Source organism: Thunnus maccoyii, chromosome 21 (assembly GCF_910596095.1).
Source record: "Thunnus maccoyii chromosome 21, fThuMac1.1, whole genome shotgun sequence".
Classification (NCBI taxonomy): Eukaryota; Metazoa; Chordata; class Actinopteri; order Scombriformes; family Scombridae; genus Thunnus; species Thunnus maccoyii.
Window position 1 is genome coordinate 16,615,803 of NC_056553.1, and position 19,159 is coordinate 16,634,961.

Consider the following 19,159-nt stretch of genomic DNA (forward strand, 5'->3'; position numbering starts at 1 on the left):
TGGCAGGGTGTGATGTATTGTGTTGAGGTGTTCCTGAGGTGCAATTTTTAATGTGACAGCATCTGTTGACCTCCGATCTAAAAAGTCACCCTCCTGTCTCACACTGGCATCCATTTTGTTTCTTAATGTAATTTTAAAAGCATTTTATAGTCGGCAGCACAAAACATAATTTCTCGTCTATTTATCTTGGAATATCTAGGTTAAAATGTTACATGCTTTTGCCTTTTGTAAACTCTGTTCAACATATCAGCATGGGCCTTACATACCTGTAATGATAGGATCAACTTTAGCCATTTTAGGCAATAACAGTTGGTCTTTGCTCTCTGTTGCGGCTGTACGTCTGTTTATCCATGGATGTGATTTATTATTGCAGACTTTTCCCTTTTAAAGGGTGGGGTCTAGAGCAGCACCTGATCAGATCCAGATTAGCAGACACTTCAAAACATAATCCCCTGCATCTGCTTAGAGTCAGATTACCACAAATAGCATAATGACGGGAAATACCCAGTGTATGATTTAGAATTTTACTGTCAGTAACTGGAATGATAATTATTAGAGGGATGCTGACACAATACTTACTTTGTTAACAGTCTGACATACGTAGACATTGCTGAAAGTTACGGGACAAAATGTGCTTTAATTGAATGTGTAATATGGAAACTATGTTAAGAAAAACAAAAACAAAAACTATTGCCAATTGAATTGCAAATTCTGTCTTAAATGCTACACACATCTAGTACTGCATTAGTAATTTTACTGACACTAATAAATCTTTTACATTACTGTCAAAATAAAACTAAACTGCCAATCACATCACAATATAACTTTTTAATATATGATACACTATATATATATATACACATAATGTAAAGAGGTAAACCATTTATAGATATGATGATTTTAAGTACTGCATTAAAATAACATGACAACCACATGTGATTACATATTGTGAATTAGTCTGAGTTAAATGCAAAAACATACTAATCAGATGTGTGAAAGACAAGCTAATGAGAATTCATCATAATGAGATAATTAGCTAATTAGAATATGAAAGAGTGAAAATGAATATAAATAATATTTGATGAGACCAAACTGGTTTGCAGATACAGTTTTTAATGTATCACAACAATGAGCAACAAACATACTTGATGAACTATTTCCAGAAGTTGTTCAAATACCATCTACAATAAACGTCATTTCAACTATGACAACAGGTCTGTGACAAAATAAAAAAAAGGTTTCAAAACCATGTTATTACCGTGATACGGTACAGTTGAGACCTCAAACAGTACAGTAACAAAAACTAATGCGACTACTCTCTATATATAAAACATCAATAACATTTTTGGTTTAGTTTATTTAAAGTTTTAGCCATAGGGGCTTCTTCTTATTAAAACCTCAGGGTGCATTTCCTATGTAACCCAGATGTTGAAGAGTACATATTGTGTAGGATATGATTGCGCCATGAAAATCCCTTTGACATCCAGAAGAACAATTCCAATTTCAACCTTTTGAAGGCTGTCCCCATAAACATGACACAATCCATCCATTTTTTTTTTAAAAAGTTCTTTTTTTTTTGTTTTTGGCTGCTGTGCAGTTGCAATATCTATGTACAGTTATATTGTTGGACCATCCTTTTTGTTGGTTTGTTAGCTTTTACCAGTCCTTGGTGTGGAAAGCGTCCTGTCTGATGCTAACATCTTAGCACATGATGCTAGCTGACAGTTCAGTCTTATAATGCTGAGCCACAGAGTGGGGAAAGGCAAAAAGCCAGAGTTGTGAAAGCCTTTGGAATCAGGACAGTCGCTCATGTTTGTACAATGGCAGAATTGCACCTTGGGAGGCCAGGATGTCTCTTATGAAACACAATCGAAAAGTGTCTTCAGGATTAAAGTAAATGTTAAAATACTAAAAATCCAAATAATGACATTTAAAAAGCTCACACAGAAAATTAAAAACTGACATTTTGCTTTAAAACTTTGAGAAAAAAAACACCTTTACAATAATAAAACATAGGAGGAAATGTTACTTGATTTCATTGTTTGAAACAATAACTAAGCATGATTTGATTTAACCTGTCAAACAGTTGCATTACATGCTACTTGCTCATCTCAGAATAGGAAATACCAAAAGCAATACATTTTTGCATTTCTTCATATTAATAAATTTGTACCATGCACAGCCAACTACGAATATGTACAACAGCTTTGCTTTCTTTGTTCACAAGCCTTTTTCTTTCATACAAATAGCCTTCTGTTACTTTGGAATGAATCACATTGGTTTTAATTACCAAACTAGAAAGTGATTCGTAAAAAATTGAACACCCTTTGACAGCTTTCACATTCTTAGTTCCACAGCAAAATAACAAAATAACATAAAATAAAAAGAGAAAAGCAAAGCAATTAATGGATCAGTATTTTGTCTGGTAGAAAGTTGAGAGAATTTATGGCAGGCAAAATAACATTACACAGTAGCAGCAAAACTTTGTAAGGTAATACTTTGCAATGTTGAAATCACTAAATGTGGAAAAATTAAAAATGTTGACTTTAACTGTAGATCATCAGAAGTGCCCAGAAAATTGATGGGAGGACGTCAACCTATGCACTAAATGGCAGCGTATAGGTGTAACACTGTTTTAAGTCCTACAAGTACATGAAAATGTTTTTAATATACAACACAAATGCTGTTGTCCCCCTTTTAAAGCAGCATATTTGCAAACGTATAGCAAATGATCATACCTTTTTTAACATTGTGACCAACTTGTACCTTAACAGTTTCAAGTATACAGTACTGCTTTCATGGATGCACCAATTGTTAAATAGGTCTCTAGATTGTTAGGCATCAATCCTGTAACAAATATGGACCAATATGCTGCTGCAATAGACACAAATAATAATTAAAACACAAACATACATACATACAAACAGAAAAATTCTATTAAATTAACAAATGGCCTACTCAAATGATAAAAAGACAAATAAAAACAAAATAAGTGCACTATAGTCCAGACACAAGCAGGTACCGTAACAGTACAGCAATTCACAAATGAAAAATGTTATATTCACATAATCCGAGAGTCTATCAAAACTAGAGTTATTACCTCTTCAGAAAAGGGTGTGAGCAGAGGTAAAAGTGAGAAGGTAAGAGTTGGCACAGATTAGTATATACTACAAGAAAAAAAGGGGGTGGGAAATAGATACAGCTTGTTGTGATACAAACTGGCAAACACAGGGGCATCATACACATTTACTTCACCATTCTAAATTCCCTCAGTGGCAAAACCATACTGTCTTTGTAGGGCAAAACTAAAAGGATATGCACATCGTCCATTGTAACAGTAATATTGTCTCTTGGTACTCTATACACATCAAGGAAATGCGTCCGATAAAGCTTGACATGTTTTGGTTATAAGCCAAGTGTACCCAGGCTTGTTGCTGCTTTAACAAATGAGAAATGTTATGTTCTGACCTGAGAATTTAAAGCTACTGAATTACACCTATCTAAACTAAGAGAGATTCTCTTTGAGGGTTCTGGATCGTCATCCCATACAGTACATGCTAGCATTTGGAAAACAATCCAGCTGAGGTGCAATTTGCTATCGTGAGAGTTTTTGGCTTGAAACAAGCCCCCCAAGGGAGCCTGTGGGATTTTTTCCTACTCCATGTTTTTGTATACAATATAAGCTCAGTCAAGCATCTGCAACAGTTCTGTCCATAACAAAAATCAATCAATATCTTGCCAGCATATCAATATGGGAAAAACAATCCTGAGTCAATCATTTGGTACTGTAATTTTTTGGGTTAAGAGAAACTTTGGAACTGCAGTTTAAAAAGTCTTATTTTTTTCTTTAAGCAAGGGATCCTTTTGTCACTCCTACACACTGAACATATCCATTCTGATACTACTGAAGCTCGCGTCTAGGCCAGAGGCCGGCTTAGCCTTGACCTCCAACGCGTTATCTAAGTCATCCAGCTTCTGGCTTAGCTCATTGTCAGACTCATCTGAACAACTCTCGGTGGGTAGTGAGGTTGGAACCCCTGAGGTGCTGCAGGAAGTTGAGGTAACCGTTGAAGGTGAGGAGAGGGGGGGAGGAGGAGAGGCAGACGGGGAGGAGGAAGCAGCTTTCCGGGCTGTGGTGGCCTGGAACAGGACATTTGGCCAGGACTTCATGGACAAGCGAGAGAGATGAGGAAAGGTGTTATTAGAAGAAGCTGCAGACTGCGAGGTAGATGTGGTGTTAGGAGTAGGGGAGCAGACAGAGTGAGGTAATAATCTAGTATGCTCTTTGGCATTTCTCATTGCTTGTTTGATTGTTTTCTCTTTGTGCAAGCTCGACTGAAGGTGTTGGCCAAGTGCTTCATTCCCGTTAACAACCACATTGCAGGCAACACAAGTGTAGTTGCTCACTGCCTTTCGAAGCACTGTCTCTTGCGGGTCAGTAAAAGGATGTCCGAAGTAACAGAAGGACTTCTGATGATGCACCACTGAATCTTCGTCAGCAAAAATCATCTGGCACTTCCTGCATATAAACTCATGCTTGACGGACGGTACAATAAAAGCGTCTGGAAAATCCATGGTACTTTTGGTATCTGTTTTCGGTTCTTCTTTTGTGCTTTCTGTTGAAGAGCCTGTGTTGGTGTCATCCTTAGCATCTATAGCTTCTTTTGGTTTGAAGGAGTTGGTGGTGGTGCTCTGTATGCTCTGGGGTGTCTTCACAGGGGTTGGTTTTTGTTGCTGCTGCTGTAGTTGTTTCTGCTGTTGCTCAAGTTGTTTCTGCTGCTGCTGTTGTTGCTTCTGCAGTGAATCCTGGAGGGACTGCTGGTACTGCTGATACTGCTGCAGGAGAGCTGTTGGGGAGAGACCAGCGGCCATGGCAGCTTGTGGGACTGCTGCTGGGCCATATGGAAACAGGTTCTCCATTCCACACAGTGGTGGGAAGTAGCCTCCTGCTTGGACCCCTCTAGGAAGCTGGGGAGAGAAGCAGTTGGGAAATCCAGGAAGAAAGTAGGGCAGGAACTGCCCCCCCAAGAAAGAGCTGGGATCACTTGCAGCAAGGGCATTCTGAAGTGCCTGAAGCTGTGTGGCATCCAGTGGAGTCTCACTTCCTGGTTTTCCTGGAGCTGGTTTCTCCCTTTTCTTGGCCATGCTGGGGGTCTCAGGGCGTGAGCCGCTCTCATTCTCTCTGCCTTTCACCTTCATCTGAGGTGGCTTGTCTCCTGGTTTCTTGCTGCTGTCTCTCTCTGAGTCTTTACCTTGCTGCTCTGTATGATTTACTGCTGCCAAAGGTGTGGAGGGAACAGGAGGAGGAGGAGGAGGTGGAGGAGGAGGAGGAGGAGGAGGAGGAGTCTGCAGAAGAGTCTTGGTTGGGGTAGTGCTGAGAGACATGGCAGGAGAGGGGGTGGCTGGTGTAGGGAACCCAAGCATGCCAGCACCGGGAGACGCTAAAGCTGAAATACAGTGGTATATAAATATGGAAATATTCAATATTTAAATATTCAACCCCAAATCACTATGGAAATTTGTTTGTATGACAAGATAAAGATGCTTAATTTGTCTCTGGCTGAGTTTTTAAGATTTTGTTATGGATCAAAACTGTCACATGCGCTTTATGATAATTTCAATCTGCCAATATATTATAATATAAATATACCAAACCTACAATTAGGGGAAAAAACAAAACAACACAAACAAAAGCCATGATAAAGATACATTTGTTGTAAAAAATCTCTGAATTATCAGTTAGCAGTTCAACTCTGATGATGACATTATGCATGCACTAAATCCCACCATTTTTAATTTTAAAATAGTATTTAAAAATAGGACTTTTTGACAAACACCACTGTGATAGAGAATAAACAGTAGTATAGTAGAATAAAATAGTGCATGATAAAGATCAGTTCATAAAGCTTCTAGTCTATTTAACTTATTTTTTCACTGTTCGTCATACTAACTCACCAGGTGTGTTGGGTGGGAAAACAGGAAGTGACGATGGCCCATTGACCCCAGGAAGTAGCACTGGCGGAAGGCCAGATATCCCTGGGTAGCCTGAGGGCAGGCTAAGGCCATGAAGTGCATTATTGTTGTCCACTGCAGTCTGTTGCTGCTGGCCAGGCAGGCTGAGTCCCTCACCAGCTTTCTTCATGCGGTCCAGCTCTTGCTGGGCCATCAGCTGACGGACAGTGGTTGGTGCTAGGTAGTCCTTTTCTCTATCCACCTGGTTTCCCAGGGTTTCTTGCACTTTGGTGATGTGCTGTTTGGAGAAGATGTGGTCTCGGATGGACATCCGGGCAGTGTACTTTACACCACACAAAGTACACTCAGGCCTGGGCCCATCTGGTGAGCCTTGACTTATCATGAATGGCTTTCCAATGTTAATCTTGAATTTCTTTTCTTTAGCACGGGCATTCTGGAACCACACCTGGACAACGCGCTTGGGGAGTCCAATTTCATTGCCCAGCATCTCACACTCTTGCATTGTAGGAGTGCGGTAGTCACTAAAACAGGCTTTGAGGACTTTAAGTTGCAGGTTACTCATTTGGGTCCTGAATCTTTTGTGGCCTGGCCTATCCCCAGAATTGTTGCCTTTCCCGGACTTGCTGAAGGGGGTACCTGCCCCAAAGGGACTAGGGGAACTTGGATCAGCAAGGCTTGATGATTCACTCCTGTCATTGATGTCGTCCACATCATCATCTCTGTAACTTAAGTATGAGTCACAGTCTTTTCCAGAGAAACTGAGGGCAGGGCTCACCATGCTGAATTGGAACCTGTCATTGCCACCATCAGAATTTGGCACCAGGCCACTCTTGTCACTCAGCTTGTCCCCTCCATTGGCTGTGAAGCTCTCAACCTCATTGTTATTACCCTCATCTCCAGTTGTAGCATCGCTAATGGCTGTATTAATCGATGATGTCTCATCAAAGTCCATCTTACTGAGATCATAAGATGAAGCTTCTGCTGAATTTATATTAGGCCCTTCTATTTCATCACAGTTTTCAGCTTTTAAGGATGAAGGGCTTAAGAAGTTTTTTATATGCGACTCAGATGGTTTGACTGGAGTTGAGGATGCAGCAGGCAGATCATACTCATTTGGCTCAGTCTTGGTAGGCAGCTGCGGGTAGTCAAAGAAATTATACTTTGGACTTTCACCCCTTTCATTGTCTTGATTCATCATTGGGCTTGGTGGCAAACTAAAGCCTGCCTGCTTAGCCTCATGCCAGTGTCTAGATCGTATGTGGCTATCTAGAGCAGACTTTGCCTTGAACAGTGCTCTGCAAAAGGGACATTTCTTGTGGGACTGGGAAGGCCCTATAGCCCTAAACTGCCCCTTTCTCTCTCTTGCACGAGTGTTTTGGAACCAAACTTGCACAACTCGCTTTTTCAGGCCAACCTCTCGTGCAATGTGGTCCAACATCTTCCTTGTTGGGTTGGAATCAAGTAAGTATTTGTCATAGAGAATCTCCAGCTGTTCTGGTGTGATGGTGGTTCTCAAACGTTTATCTCTATGTTGCTCTTCACTGCTGTTTCCGCCATCTTTATCGTTAGCGCTTTCATCCTTGTCATCCAGTTTTCTCTTCATTGCCCCAGACCCTGCAGCAGAGGTCAAACCAGAGCTACTCTGAGAGGGGATTTGGGAGAGACCTCCAGATAACAGCTGGCTAGCCATCAGGGGGTTGTTGGGGTCAAATATCATATAGGGCATATCAATGGGTCTTTCAAGGAATTGGGAGTGAAGGAATTGGTTTTGGGCAGCCAAGAAATGCATGTGTTGGTGCTCCTGCCATAACTCCACAGTGGGGAATGCAATCTTACACTGGTCACACTGGTACTGAAGCATCTGGTGGGGGAGACTGTTTGTGAGTGAGGAAAGGGCCAGGGAGAGTGGACTTGAGGGCACTGCAGCTGCCTGTGGCTGGGAATGGGGTCTTGACATTGGTGGCTGGGGAGCTTTCTGAGGAGGTGGCTGAGGTGTGCAAGCCTTAGATGGTCTGGGTTCTGGTAGTGACTTGACCACTGGTGAAGGGGCAGTCTCAGTTTGTTTAGGTTCAGTTTCAGGGGCAACATCTGGCTTGGGGGAACTTTTTCCCATGCTGGCACGAGGGGAGGCCATCACAGGGGAGCTTGAGCCAGAACTGGTGGCAGTTCCGTGGGACTGTCTGGTTAGCTCTAATGGTAGTTGGGACATCTTAGCTGGTCCTTGCTCAGTAGAATCTATGCAATCTTCAAGGAGGTTGTCCTCATTACCTTCCTCATCTTCATCCTTGTAACACTGCTTTTTCTGGTGAGTGATAAGGTCAAAGATACGGGGGAACACAATGTTGCACTTTTTACACTGGTACTGCATGTTGCTGGTTCTGATGTATCTCTCATTGGTCAACTCTTTTTTCTCATTGTCTTTAGAATCTGCCTGGTTCTCATAGCTCTTGCGAGCTTTCTGGCGTGCATTTTGGAACCACACCACAATGACCCGGGTTGGTAGGTTGAGCACAGTTGAGAGCTGCTCAATTTCATCATCCTTCGGATAGGCATTAGTGTCAAAGAAATCTTGAAGCACCCGCAACTGGTAATCAGTGAATCTGGTCCTGGAGGACCTCTTGTTCAAGGCTGAGTCAGTTCTATAGTATTCATGTGCACTAAGCTGGGGCTCCATTCTAATATCTTCCAATGTAGTAATGGGAGGAATATTAAAATTGTAGGGAGAGTCTTTACTCCGCTGCCTCTCTTTGAAGAGGGTGTTACGGAACCAGTGCTTTATGACTTTTTGGGGCAAGCCAGACTTCTCTGACATCTCCTGAATTTGCTCTTCATTGGGGGAATTGTTGATGTCAAAGTTGGCACGGAGGATTTTAAGCTGGTCATCCGTTATACGGGTACGTGGTCGCTTAAACTGGGACTGGCGGAGGAAGTTTGGATCAAGACCTAATTGTTGCTGGCAGAGTTGTGTAAGGTCTGTGGAAAGAGAGTCCATAGTGGGCAGCTGGAGGGCCAGCTGAGGGGGCAGGCCTGGGTGCTGGACAGACTGCATCATTAGAGGTGGGAAAAGGGGCAGATCCAAGGGAACAGGGAGCTGCACTTGTGGGGGCGCAGGAGGGGCAGAAGATGGTGGAGGAGGGGGTGGTGGCTGGGGTGGCGCTGCCTGAGGTGGCGCTGCCTGGTGAGAGGGTTGGTGTGGGGTCTGATGGGAGACAGGGACAGGTGAAGGTGTTGGGGTTTGGGGCTTGGTCATTGATGTAGATGGAGGCTGAGGAGCCGTCACTGGGGTGGGAGCAGGAGGTGGTGGAGGAGGAGGAGGTGGTGGTGGCGGTGGTGGTGGAGTCTCAGGTGAAGCAGGGTTTATTGGATAGAGTTTGTCATAGGCTTCTCTGTACTGCTGGGCAAACTTTTCAAGCTCCACATATGGGAAAAAGTGACTGTGCACATGTTCCTGGTGGCTTTTGAGAATAAGCATATTGGAGAAGAGCTTTCCGCACATCCCACACTCAAGCTTATCAGTATTCATTTCCACTTGTTCAACTCCATCTTTATTTTTCTTTTGGTTTTTCTGCCTGTTTTCATTGTACTGGATGACCAGTTCAAATCCAAAGTTCTCTAGCAGTGCCTTGGCTGCATTGCCCCTTGCTCCTGACACAATACGTGGAGGGGGAATCAATGGCTCGGAGAACTTTGACTTTTTATTGTCTTTGTTGTCTTTTCCTCCATCACTTAATGCATCCCCTCCATTTTCCATCTTTGCTCTGTTTTCTTGTTTTTCAAGGTGGTCCTCTGCCTCTCTTGACATCTGAATTTCTGAGACTGACACAGTGCTGGACTCCATTTTGGCTTTGTGGTTCTGCAGTTGCTGGTTTTTCTGTTGCTGGATCTGTGACTGTGTCTGAGAGACTTGCTGCTGCTGTTGCTGCTGAGCCTGTTGCTGCGCCTGAGCCTGCTGCAGCTGGTGCTGCTGTTGCATCTGCTGCTTCAGGTCCTCTAGGAATGATCCAGTAAGACCAGGCATTCCAAAAGCTGCTGCTGAGTGTAGAGCAAGCTCTGGGCTAAGGTTGAACTCTGCCCCTGGGATGTAGAAGGGGAAGAGGAACTGTGGCTGTTGAAATTGCAGCAGTGCTTCTGGGGTCATTGGAAAATGGGGGAAGAAAGCTGGATTAAGGAACTGAGGCTGGAAGAAGGCTGCCTGTTGCTGGAGTTCATGTTGAAGCTGCAGTTGCAGTTGGGCTGAGGACTGTGCTGACTGGTGGCTGCTTGCCTGTGCTGAAACATGGTCAGTAGTTGTTGTTTGTTTTGTGTTGTTGCTGTTGTTATCTTCTTTGGGTTCCATAGTATTTTCTTTGTTAGCAGAGGGTGTTCCACTTCTAGCAGAGTCTGAGTTGCTGTTGTTCCCTTGTGTGCTTGGGGCTGGACTTTTTGCTGGTACTGGACCACTAGTGCCAGTGATACTGCTACTGCTGCTCATTTCGGTTTTGGCTGTTCTGGCTTTGGTCTGGTGGAGTACTGACCTCATATGAATTTCAAGTGTTGAGCTTTGGCTGTAGGCAACATTGCAAATATTGCATTTGAATGGTTTGTTGTCAATGCTGTTGCCTGTCTCTTGTGGAACTGGACTTGATGCCTCTTGAAGGACCTTCTTCAACTTATGCAGGTGGGAAACTGAATTATAGTGGACTAGTAGGATATTCTTCTGGGTGAAGGACTCCTTACATACTGTGCACTTGTAAGGCCGAGAAGGGTCCAAAAATTTCTCCATTGTAAAGTTGGGCCCTTTTCTAAATGGTAGGGTCCGTTTTGGTTCTGCTCCCATGTCATCTAGCAGGGAGCTGCTGTCACTTCCTGTGGGACTGGGCTTCTCTTCCTGGTCCATTTCATCATCTTTGTCCAAGTCATGTTCAAAGGCCTGTGCTTCCTCCAAGGCTCTGGCCTCACTCTCAGTGATATCTCCATTCAGTGGCAGATTTCCTATGAGTTGCTGCACCTCAGCTTCACTAAGCTCAGGGTGTCCATTTTCCAAATGCTTCCTGAGGGCCAGGAATGTCCTGAAGCTGCGCTGGCAAAGGCTGCACATAGTGGCTGCTCTGATGGCATGGTATTGGGAATGTATCTGAAGCTTCTGCATTGTCTTGAAGGCCAGGCTGCAGTGGTTGCAACGATATTTGTAGACATGACGATCAGATACTGAGAGCTGCTGTTGTTGCTGCTGGAGCCTTTGGAGCTCACTGATATGGTCCTGTAGGGTATCAGGGGACTTGCTGTCATGTCCTAACCCACTGGCTCTCTTCCAGTCTGGGGCTTCTGAGCCCTCCTTTGGGGGCTTGAGTTCCTCACCCTGCATGTCCAATTCATTCTTGTCTTGACTTGTCAGCTCATCTTTTGAGGTGTTTCCTAAAAGGGGACATTACAATTTGAAAAAATCAGTTGCATCAACAAAAGTCTTGCATAGGTTGATATTATGTTCTGAATTATACATGTATATATTTGTTTATTCTGAATACACTGTACAATCCCTTGGAGAACAAACATTAATAATAGGAAATAATAAGAAAGTACCATATTCTGCTTACCTTGAGACTTTCCTGACCCATCAGTAAGAGAGGTAGAGGAATCCATTAAAGATAGTCCTTTGTCTTGTCCAGTTTGGGGATGCATTATATTATTTGGTGTTGCTGTGTCAGGTCCAACAACCTATCAAGACCAAAGACATTTCATTATCATATAAAAAAATATGATCTGAGAAGGCAAGGGTAGAACTCCAATATTTGTAAATGTTGAGAAAGTGTTTCAACTTACTTCTTGCCTTTAAAACTAACCTTATTTTAAAGAGTGATTTTGCAACAACAACAATCAAGTTTATGGCAGTATCTCAAGAGAGTACAGTAAATGCGTGGGAAATGTTTTATGGGAATCTTGCTGTAAGCCCTTGCCCTGAACAACACAGGGAGACCAGAGGGAGGACTGGACAGTCCTCACAAATTATTTCCATTTTTCATTGCACATTCACTTTTTTCTAGGCGTCTAAACACACACACACACAAATCTTATTCATAATCATTACTACTACATACAGTCAGAATCAGCTTTTCCACGCAGTCGGGAGCCACACTGTGAAGGTGAGTGAGATGCAGCTGCAGGTGAATCTTGTTGCTCAGGACATCCTGGCACAGTGGGCAGCGGATCACTGGCTGCATGGAATGCTGGGACATCACATGAAGCTGCATACGGTTGGCATCTTTACTGCTGTAGTTGCAATACGGACACTGCTGAACCTAAAAAAAAAGATGATATATTAAGTAGCTGGTTGAGACTTGAGAAATAATTCAATGATATCCAAGGAAAAGGACATTTTGTGCAATTAGTCCAAGAGTATGAAATATTTCTTGCACAAAATGTACTCCTTTGTGGGTATCATTCTTGCACTACAGATCGAACCATTAGCATAGCCAGATATGAAATAAACAGACATCACATCTTAAAAACAAAAAAGGGTTTGATCAAGATTTGCGAGGACCATGTCCCCTGCATTGTTAGGAGTGAAAATAACTGCACATCTACAAAATCAAATTGAATTTTTATAGGGTTTTCCTTTCCTTCCTTAGGGCTTTTCTTCACTGCCCACTCACCTCATCCCACCATGTTCACCTCTCCCCACAATGCCCACCTTAACACAGAAAATGTAGATGAACCATGTTTCATGTAATTCACTTAAGTCTCTCAACTCATGCAATTTTATTAGCAGAAAACACGATTGGCCAGAATTTTTAATCAGGAGATTACAGATGACAAAGGTGTGTACTCTCCCAAGCTACGCCTTGCCCTCATTACAGGGAGTACTCTGAACATAGCTGCCTCCCCACCACCTGTCTTAATAGAATCCATTTCTGAAATGACAAAGTCCTCCCTCCTTACAGGGCCCAGAACCAGACGAGCTAATACTTCATAATCTAATTTAAAAACACATATAATTTAAAGAGATGCAAAAAGGCGGAAAGAAGCAGGGAGGGAGGCCTAAGGCTAGTGCAGGTATTCCACTTAAGAACATAAAGACTGGCCTACTGTGCTTGATGCTAAAAAGCTCCGTCAAGGAGGGGATGGTGGGCTGTGTTTAACCCTTTGATGGAAAGCTGGCGCCAGCAATTGCTAAATGCTTAGCTTAGCATTTCTGCTTCTTACAGTTCATAAGTATCTTCCCATTAGCTCATCACACAGTGACAGTGAAGGTTAGATTTCATTAGTGCTTATGAAGGAGAACCTGCCTCATTAGCTATTAGCTTTCTATACCTATCCTCCAATAAGAAATTCAAACATGAATATGACTTGCCAGATGTCCACTCTAAATAGATGCACACAAAGTTCCATAACCTAGAGATTTTCTTTGGAAGGGTAAAGACAGTATCACAGGTCCATGGTCACTCTCAGTGCAACTCAAACACTCTGAGGATCAGCTATAAACACCCCCTGAGTTGCTGGGAAACAACACAAACATTCTTCAGCTTATGCAGCACAATTGACAGTTTTCTTTTAATTTTCACAAACCTTTACCTGCTCATTGGCAGAGGTCTTCCCCTCAGCAGATTTGGGCCTTTTGGGTGGGCTTTCAATTTGTCGATCAGACAGGAGGGAATGTTTAACCATAGCATTCGGTCCAGTAACCTCTTTGGATATGGTATTCACTCCTGGCAGAAGGTCGAGGGAGAGAGAGAGAAAGGGGGACAGAGACAGAGAATATAAAGCATTAAAAATACATTTTAAAATCAACTAATCAGTTATTTGTGTATTGCAATATAAGCTTAGATATATTCACAATGACTCTCACTGTGTCACACAAGGCTTCCAATGACTGGGATGGCTTTCAATGACTGATGGCTAAACAATACATTTATTTTTGAATGAGTCTTTTTGGAATAAGCGCTGGAGCAGAAGTCATCATATACATAATATAAAAAAGTCTTCATACTTGACATATTAAACATGACTTGACTTGACTATCCCAAAGATCAGACATGCATATTGTATGAGAAAGCTGTGTTTTGTAGATGAATCAGATGAAAAAGTGGCCAAATGACTATTAATACACATATAACAGAGCAAATAACATAAACAAGTCTACCAAATTAGTATTCAGTGGGACATAGGTGATGATTTAAATAATTTGACACCAAGACAACACAAGCGTGGATACAATCACGGTCTGTATTATTCACATTCATATACACTGACTTGTTTCTGCCCTGAGGACATGTGAAATGGAGAAAACTCAGGCAGGCTCATTATCACAGCACGACATACATTAAATGTTATGGTAATATTATACACTTCATTAGTTCATATACATTTCCCCAGCTGCCTCAACAACTTCTCTGTCTGTACAAGATGCTAAATTTTCGGGGCTTGGTCACGGCTGGTGGTACAGTAGCAGCACTACTTGTGTGTGTCTGTTTGTATGTGTATGTGTGAGCGTGTGTGACGTTAACAACAGGGCTCAATGTGGGGAGATCAGCCTCTGGTTGTATTTAGTAAATGCTGTAGCCACTGATAAATCTTTCATTAGCCTCATCCTTAGATACAGGCTGCGCAGGCCCTGCTATACTCTGCCACTGCAATTTACCCACTCGGTGAAACACAAAGACACAGCAACAGCAACTCTCCCTCCCTCAGTCTCTCCCTCTCCCCTGCTCTCTTCCTCCCTCTCTCCCTAAGCCATCATCCCCCTCTCTTGCCTCCCCTCCCTCGTCTGGTCACTCAAGGCAATATGTGAGCCTCACTCTTGCGAATCAACGCTTCACGCTAGATGCACAAATGGAAAAAAAGGGAAATCAAAGCACTGATACATGGAGAGGGGGTTGAAAAAAAACATTTTGTATTTCATATTATTCTGTGGCTCGTGTTTGTATTGGGCGCATATCAATTCCTCCGGCCCGTTCATGCATTTTAATTCTGTTGCATTAAGTAGGCGTTCCACTTATTTTATTTGTAATCCCCTATATCTGGAGCCTGAAATATTGGCCTGTCAAGGAAAGTGACAAGAGGGAGGGAGGGAAGAAAGGAAGAAAGAGAGAGAAAGGGGAGAAAAAAAAAAACACAAGGACACAATGTGAATTTCCAAGAACATCCGAGAATTGCTCTGCAGCTCAGAATAGCGAGGTAATCTCGTCTTCCACTGCCTGTGATGGCCCCTGCAGGGTTTGTGTGTGTGCGTGTGTGTGTGTGTGTAGGTCTATGTGCATGTATGTGTGTGTATTATATGTTTCATGACAGGCCTCTGACACTCTATTGGCCAGATCGGTCCAGCCTGGAAGCACCCGTCATATCACCTGACCTTTCCAAAGCCTCTGCCCCGCCTCCCGTATTTATTATGACCATTTCTAATTTCAACTTTCAATTTTTGCCTCCGTCTTCCAGTCAATTTGCAACTAAATTACATCCCTGTGAAAGGAGATGAGGCGATTGTCGGACAAGAGGCTGCAAACACATTTACAATGCGGTGGGGGAAAGAGCCCACACATCACCATTGATTATTGTCATATTGAATGTGAATGTATGTTTGTGTAATGTGTGTGTGTGTGTGTGTGTGCATGTGCAACATGGAGATCTGTCCTTCTGGCTTAGATTTGTCTTTGACCTAGTGCTTTCATCAACACTTATGACACTCAAGCGAAAAAAAACAGTTGGTTAACCTTGAATGTCGAGAGAGCAGTTCTCTCTATGGCCACTTAGGAGCTTTAAATGGCAAGCCCTGTGAGTGAATAATAAAGTTGTTTTGAGGCATAGAATTACAGTCAAAATTGCAGAGTGTCCTCCAAGGATATAATGACCAGTAACATAAATAAATACAATGGCAAGCACAATCAAAAAATCTATAAATTTATGATAGAAAATCATAATATCCATCTGCCCCTAGTTTTTAACCAATTACATATTCTTGCCTTCAAAATTGCATGGATAGCTAAAATAATTAAAGAGAAATAATGGGAGTGAACAGGATTGAGAAAAAGACAGCAGTAAGAGACTCTCCTCTCATTTTCCTTTGTCTGGGTGAGTCTGCATCCCACACTTAATGACTGTGTCCTTTTTCCTCCTCCTCCCTGTTCTTTCCCCTCCCTTCCCACCTTCCCTCCATCCCTTCATCCTTATGTGGGCTCCACCAGCTGCAGCCCAGTGAAGCGGAGGGACAGAATAAACCTGACACCGTCCCCCCCTCTCCACCAATGACAAATGTCTGCATGCAGCAGGACCTTGCTTGATTAGATAAATCAAAAGGTGATTTATGACACTCAACCCCTTTTGCATTGCAGGGGGAGAGAGCGGCACACTCACCACCCATCTTTATTTGCAACTGTCAATGATGTTTAGGGAGCCACATATACACACACTTATATACACCGAAGTGCGCACTCAAATGGAGAGAAGTACAGGGCAATGGAGAGAAAGGCAGAGAAATGTAGAGAAAAAGAGGGAAGAAGAAGAAAAATGAGAGAGAGGGACAGAGAAGCCCATTGCTCCAAACACCTCAGGATATTTCTGCCCCAAATTGTTCCTCAAAAGGCAGGAGGACCGACAATACCATCACAGTTAATGCTTTTCTCGTGGATCTATTTTAGAATCTGCCCTTTTGTGTCAGAAAGGGTAAGACATTTTGCGCAAACTGAAACAAGCAAATGAGATTTTCACACAAACAAGCATATCATTGAATCCTTCTATCTCTACGACTACGACTTTATATCAAATCAACTACATCATCAGGATAGAGTCTTGGAGCAAGCTTTCAAAACAATCAAACCATACCTATTGCAATCTTTTTCTCTTTTTTCTTTCTTTTACAAGCTGCAAAACAATTAGATTCCATTCCTGACATTTCATTTCATGAAAAATAAAAAAAACAAAAGCCCACAAACATAGAGCAAGGAGTACGGGGAAAAAGCTGTCAATTAAGAGGGAGCAGGCTGGGTGGCGGCAGCTTGGATTTAGTATTCAATTTAGCTGTCCTGAGCCCTGGCAGACTGGCTAAGGTTACGGAGCAGTAAATCTAAGAGGGAGAGCTGGCCAAAACGGGCCAGGGAGGGCCGGCCAGCATGATTTACTGGCCTCCTGCTCTGAGGTTACGCATTAGGCTGACCCCCGGTCACCTGATAACATTACAGCAACACACTCTGAACCCCAAACTCCCACTGAAGCACTCAGCAGGCCCAGATCTAGCCGGAGGGGAGAGAGAGAGAGAAACTGGGAAGGAGCGAGATGGAGAGAGGCCGAGACATACTCAAATGGGGAGAGAGAGAGAGAGAGAGAGAGGAGAACGGCTGTTAAACAGCAGCTGTCTAGTAGTTTGTGTTTTTTAATGACTAGCCTTCCTTTCTCTTCCATCTCCAGCTTATGTTCTAATGAGAGATAAATATGAGCATGGCCTTGTCACATTTGACAAATCGTCTGTGACGTTCAACAAGCTGTCATTACATAGAAAACACACATACATGCACAAAGGAATTGCTGCAGGCTTGTAATTAAACATGCTAATATCTTTAATATATTTTAATCTCATCTTGGAGAGACAGAAAACGAGCAGAGCCCTCATCTCAAGTTGGGCAAATTTGCAAGATGCATGCAAATAAAAAAAATATAAAAAAGACTGAAAATATTCTGAATGTGAACAAGCTAATATGGAATATTTAACATCTGATCTTGTTTGCATGTGATTCCATTTTGTTTCCCCCCTTATCTGCTCAATTCAAAATTGTACACGAAATTAATACATAACATTTGACTGTAGGAACAATGAGTAATTTCTTTGCTAATTTGAAGCAGGTAGAGATCTGTAATTTCCTTAGGCTGCCTGACAGGCTCATTTCCATGCTGGGGCCTTTGTTTAGTTGGTTATTTATAAGAAGTGGGCCCCTGAGCCATGGTGGCGACATGCGCCATCTACACACACAGCACAAAGCTATCTGGAAGTAATTCACATTGGAGACATTTGCATGGAAAATGTAACATGGATTATAATTAATCTAAAGTGACATGGGATTAAAAAAGACAATGTAAATGAAGCAAGGGAAAACGCTCTTTCTGTCTTTCCTTGCCCCTCCCCCCTCTATCTCTCTTTTTTTCTGTCTCTTCTCCTCTCTATCTATCTGCCCCTCTTTGTTTAAAGGATCTTGGTCTTCAAGATGAAGTGCGCAAACACACTGCTCACTTGGTCACACTGTAATCCCTTCCCTGGAGATCTCCATACGGACACACACACACGCACACACACACACACACACACACAGATTTGAACATTTCAAGCTTGCCAGAGATTTGGGGCTGAGGAAGGAGATGCTAAATCTTACTACTTTAAGCTGGACAAAGAGAAAAACAAGGCGCTGCCTCTGATGATAACCCTCGCATAACAACACGCTGACACACCAGGCTCCCTTTTGCATTTTTTGGCATTTGACTTTCTGAAACCTCTTTTAATCCAAATGCAAAACAAAACAGAAAAATCCACTAGAAATATTATATCTGGCTTCCTGGCCAAACTAGCAGCTGACCCCAAGGCGATTCCTAGAACAAATTATTCATAAAAAACAAAATAGGCATACATTTCAGCTTTATTAAATAGATTTCTGACATCTGATAAACTACACTCGGGAACGCACATATACGTAAGCACGCTTTAAAGTAGGAGGGACCTGGACACTATCGGTTTGCTTTTTTGCACGTGTGCGGCAGTGTTAAATGACGCTGGCGGTAATATGCGGCGGTAAATGCATGGATGGTGGTTCCCCGCCAGTCCGTCAGACAGGCCTGTCAGAGAGATAGAGCTGAAAGATAGATGACTAGCTAAACTAATAGGCCCCAGCCTCACTCAGCTCTCCTTCTGCCTCATTGAGCCTCACATTATGGAGCTAGGTATGGCATGCTAGGAAGAGGAGGTGGGGAGGGAGTTAGAGATGGATAGAGGGTGGGAGTTGGAAGGTGTGTGCGTGCGTGAGTTGGGGTGGTGGTGGTGGTGGTGGGGGGTGAATGGGGTAAGAGAGAAAGAGGAGGAGAGACATTAGTAGAGGGAGAAAGAGAGAAAGAACCCCATGCAATGACAGAGGAAAAAAAAAAAAAAAGAGGAGAGACAGAGAGACCCCATGCAATATTCATCCCCAGCCATGGATTTCCATCTCATACATAAAAAGACCATATGAATTCTTATTTG

General features: G+C 42.8%; 1 protein-coding gene across 6 annotated transcripts in view; it reads right to left on the bottom strand.

Moving 5' to 3' along the window:
- Nucleotides 1-1,093: 1,093 nt before the first annotated feature.
- zfhx4 (zinc finger homeobox 4) overlaps nucleotides 1,094-19,159 on the bottom strand; it is a 308,281-nt gene continuing 290,215 nt past the window's right edge. For all 6 annotated transcript variants that reach the window (XM_042399188.1, XM_042399190.1, XM_042399194.1 and 3 more), the window contains 5 exons: nucleotides 13,522-13,655; nucleotides 12,048-12,248; nucleotides 11,547-11,667; nucleotides 5,956-11,367; nucleotides 1,094-5,447 (listed from right to left, as the gene is read on the bottom strand). In XM_042399188.1, the coding sequence (XP_042255122.1) occupies nucleotides 3,874-5,447; nucleotides 5,956-11,367; nucleotides 11,547-11,667; nucleotides 12,048-12,248; nucleotides 13,522-13,655 (7,442 nt within the window). In that variant the 3' untranslated portion in view covers nucleotides 1,094-3,873. The remainder of the gene's footprint in view (nucleotides 5,448-5,955; nucleotides 11,368-11,546; nucleotides 11,668-12,047; nucleotides 12,249-13,521; nucleotides 13,656-19,159) is intronic.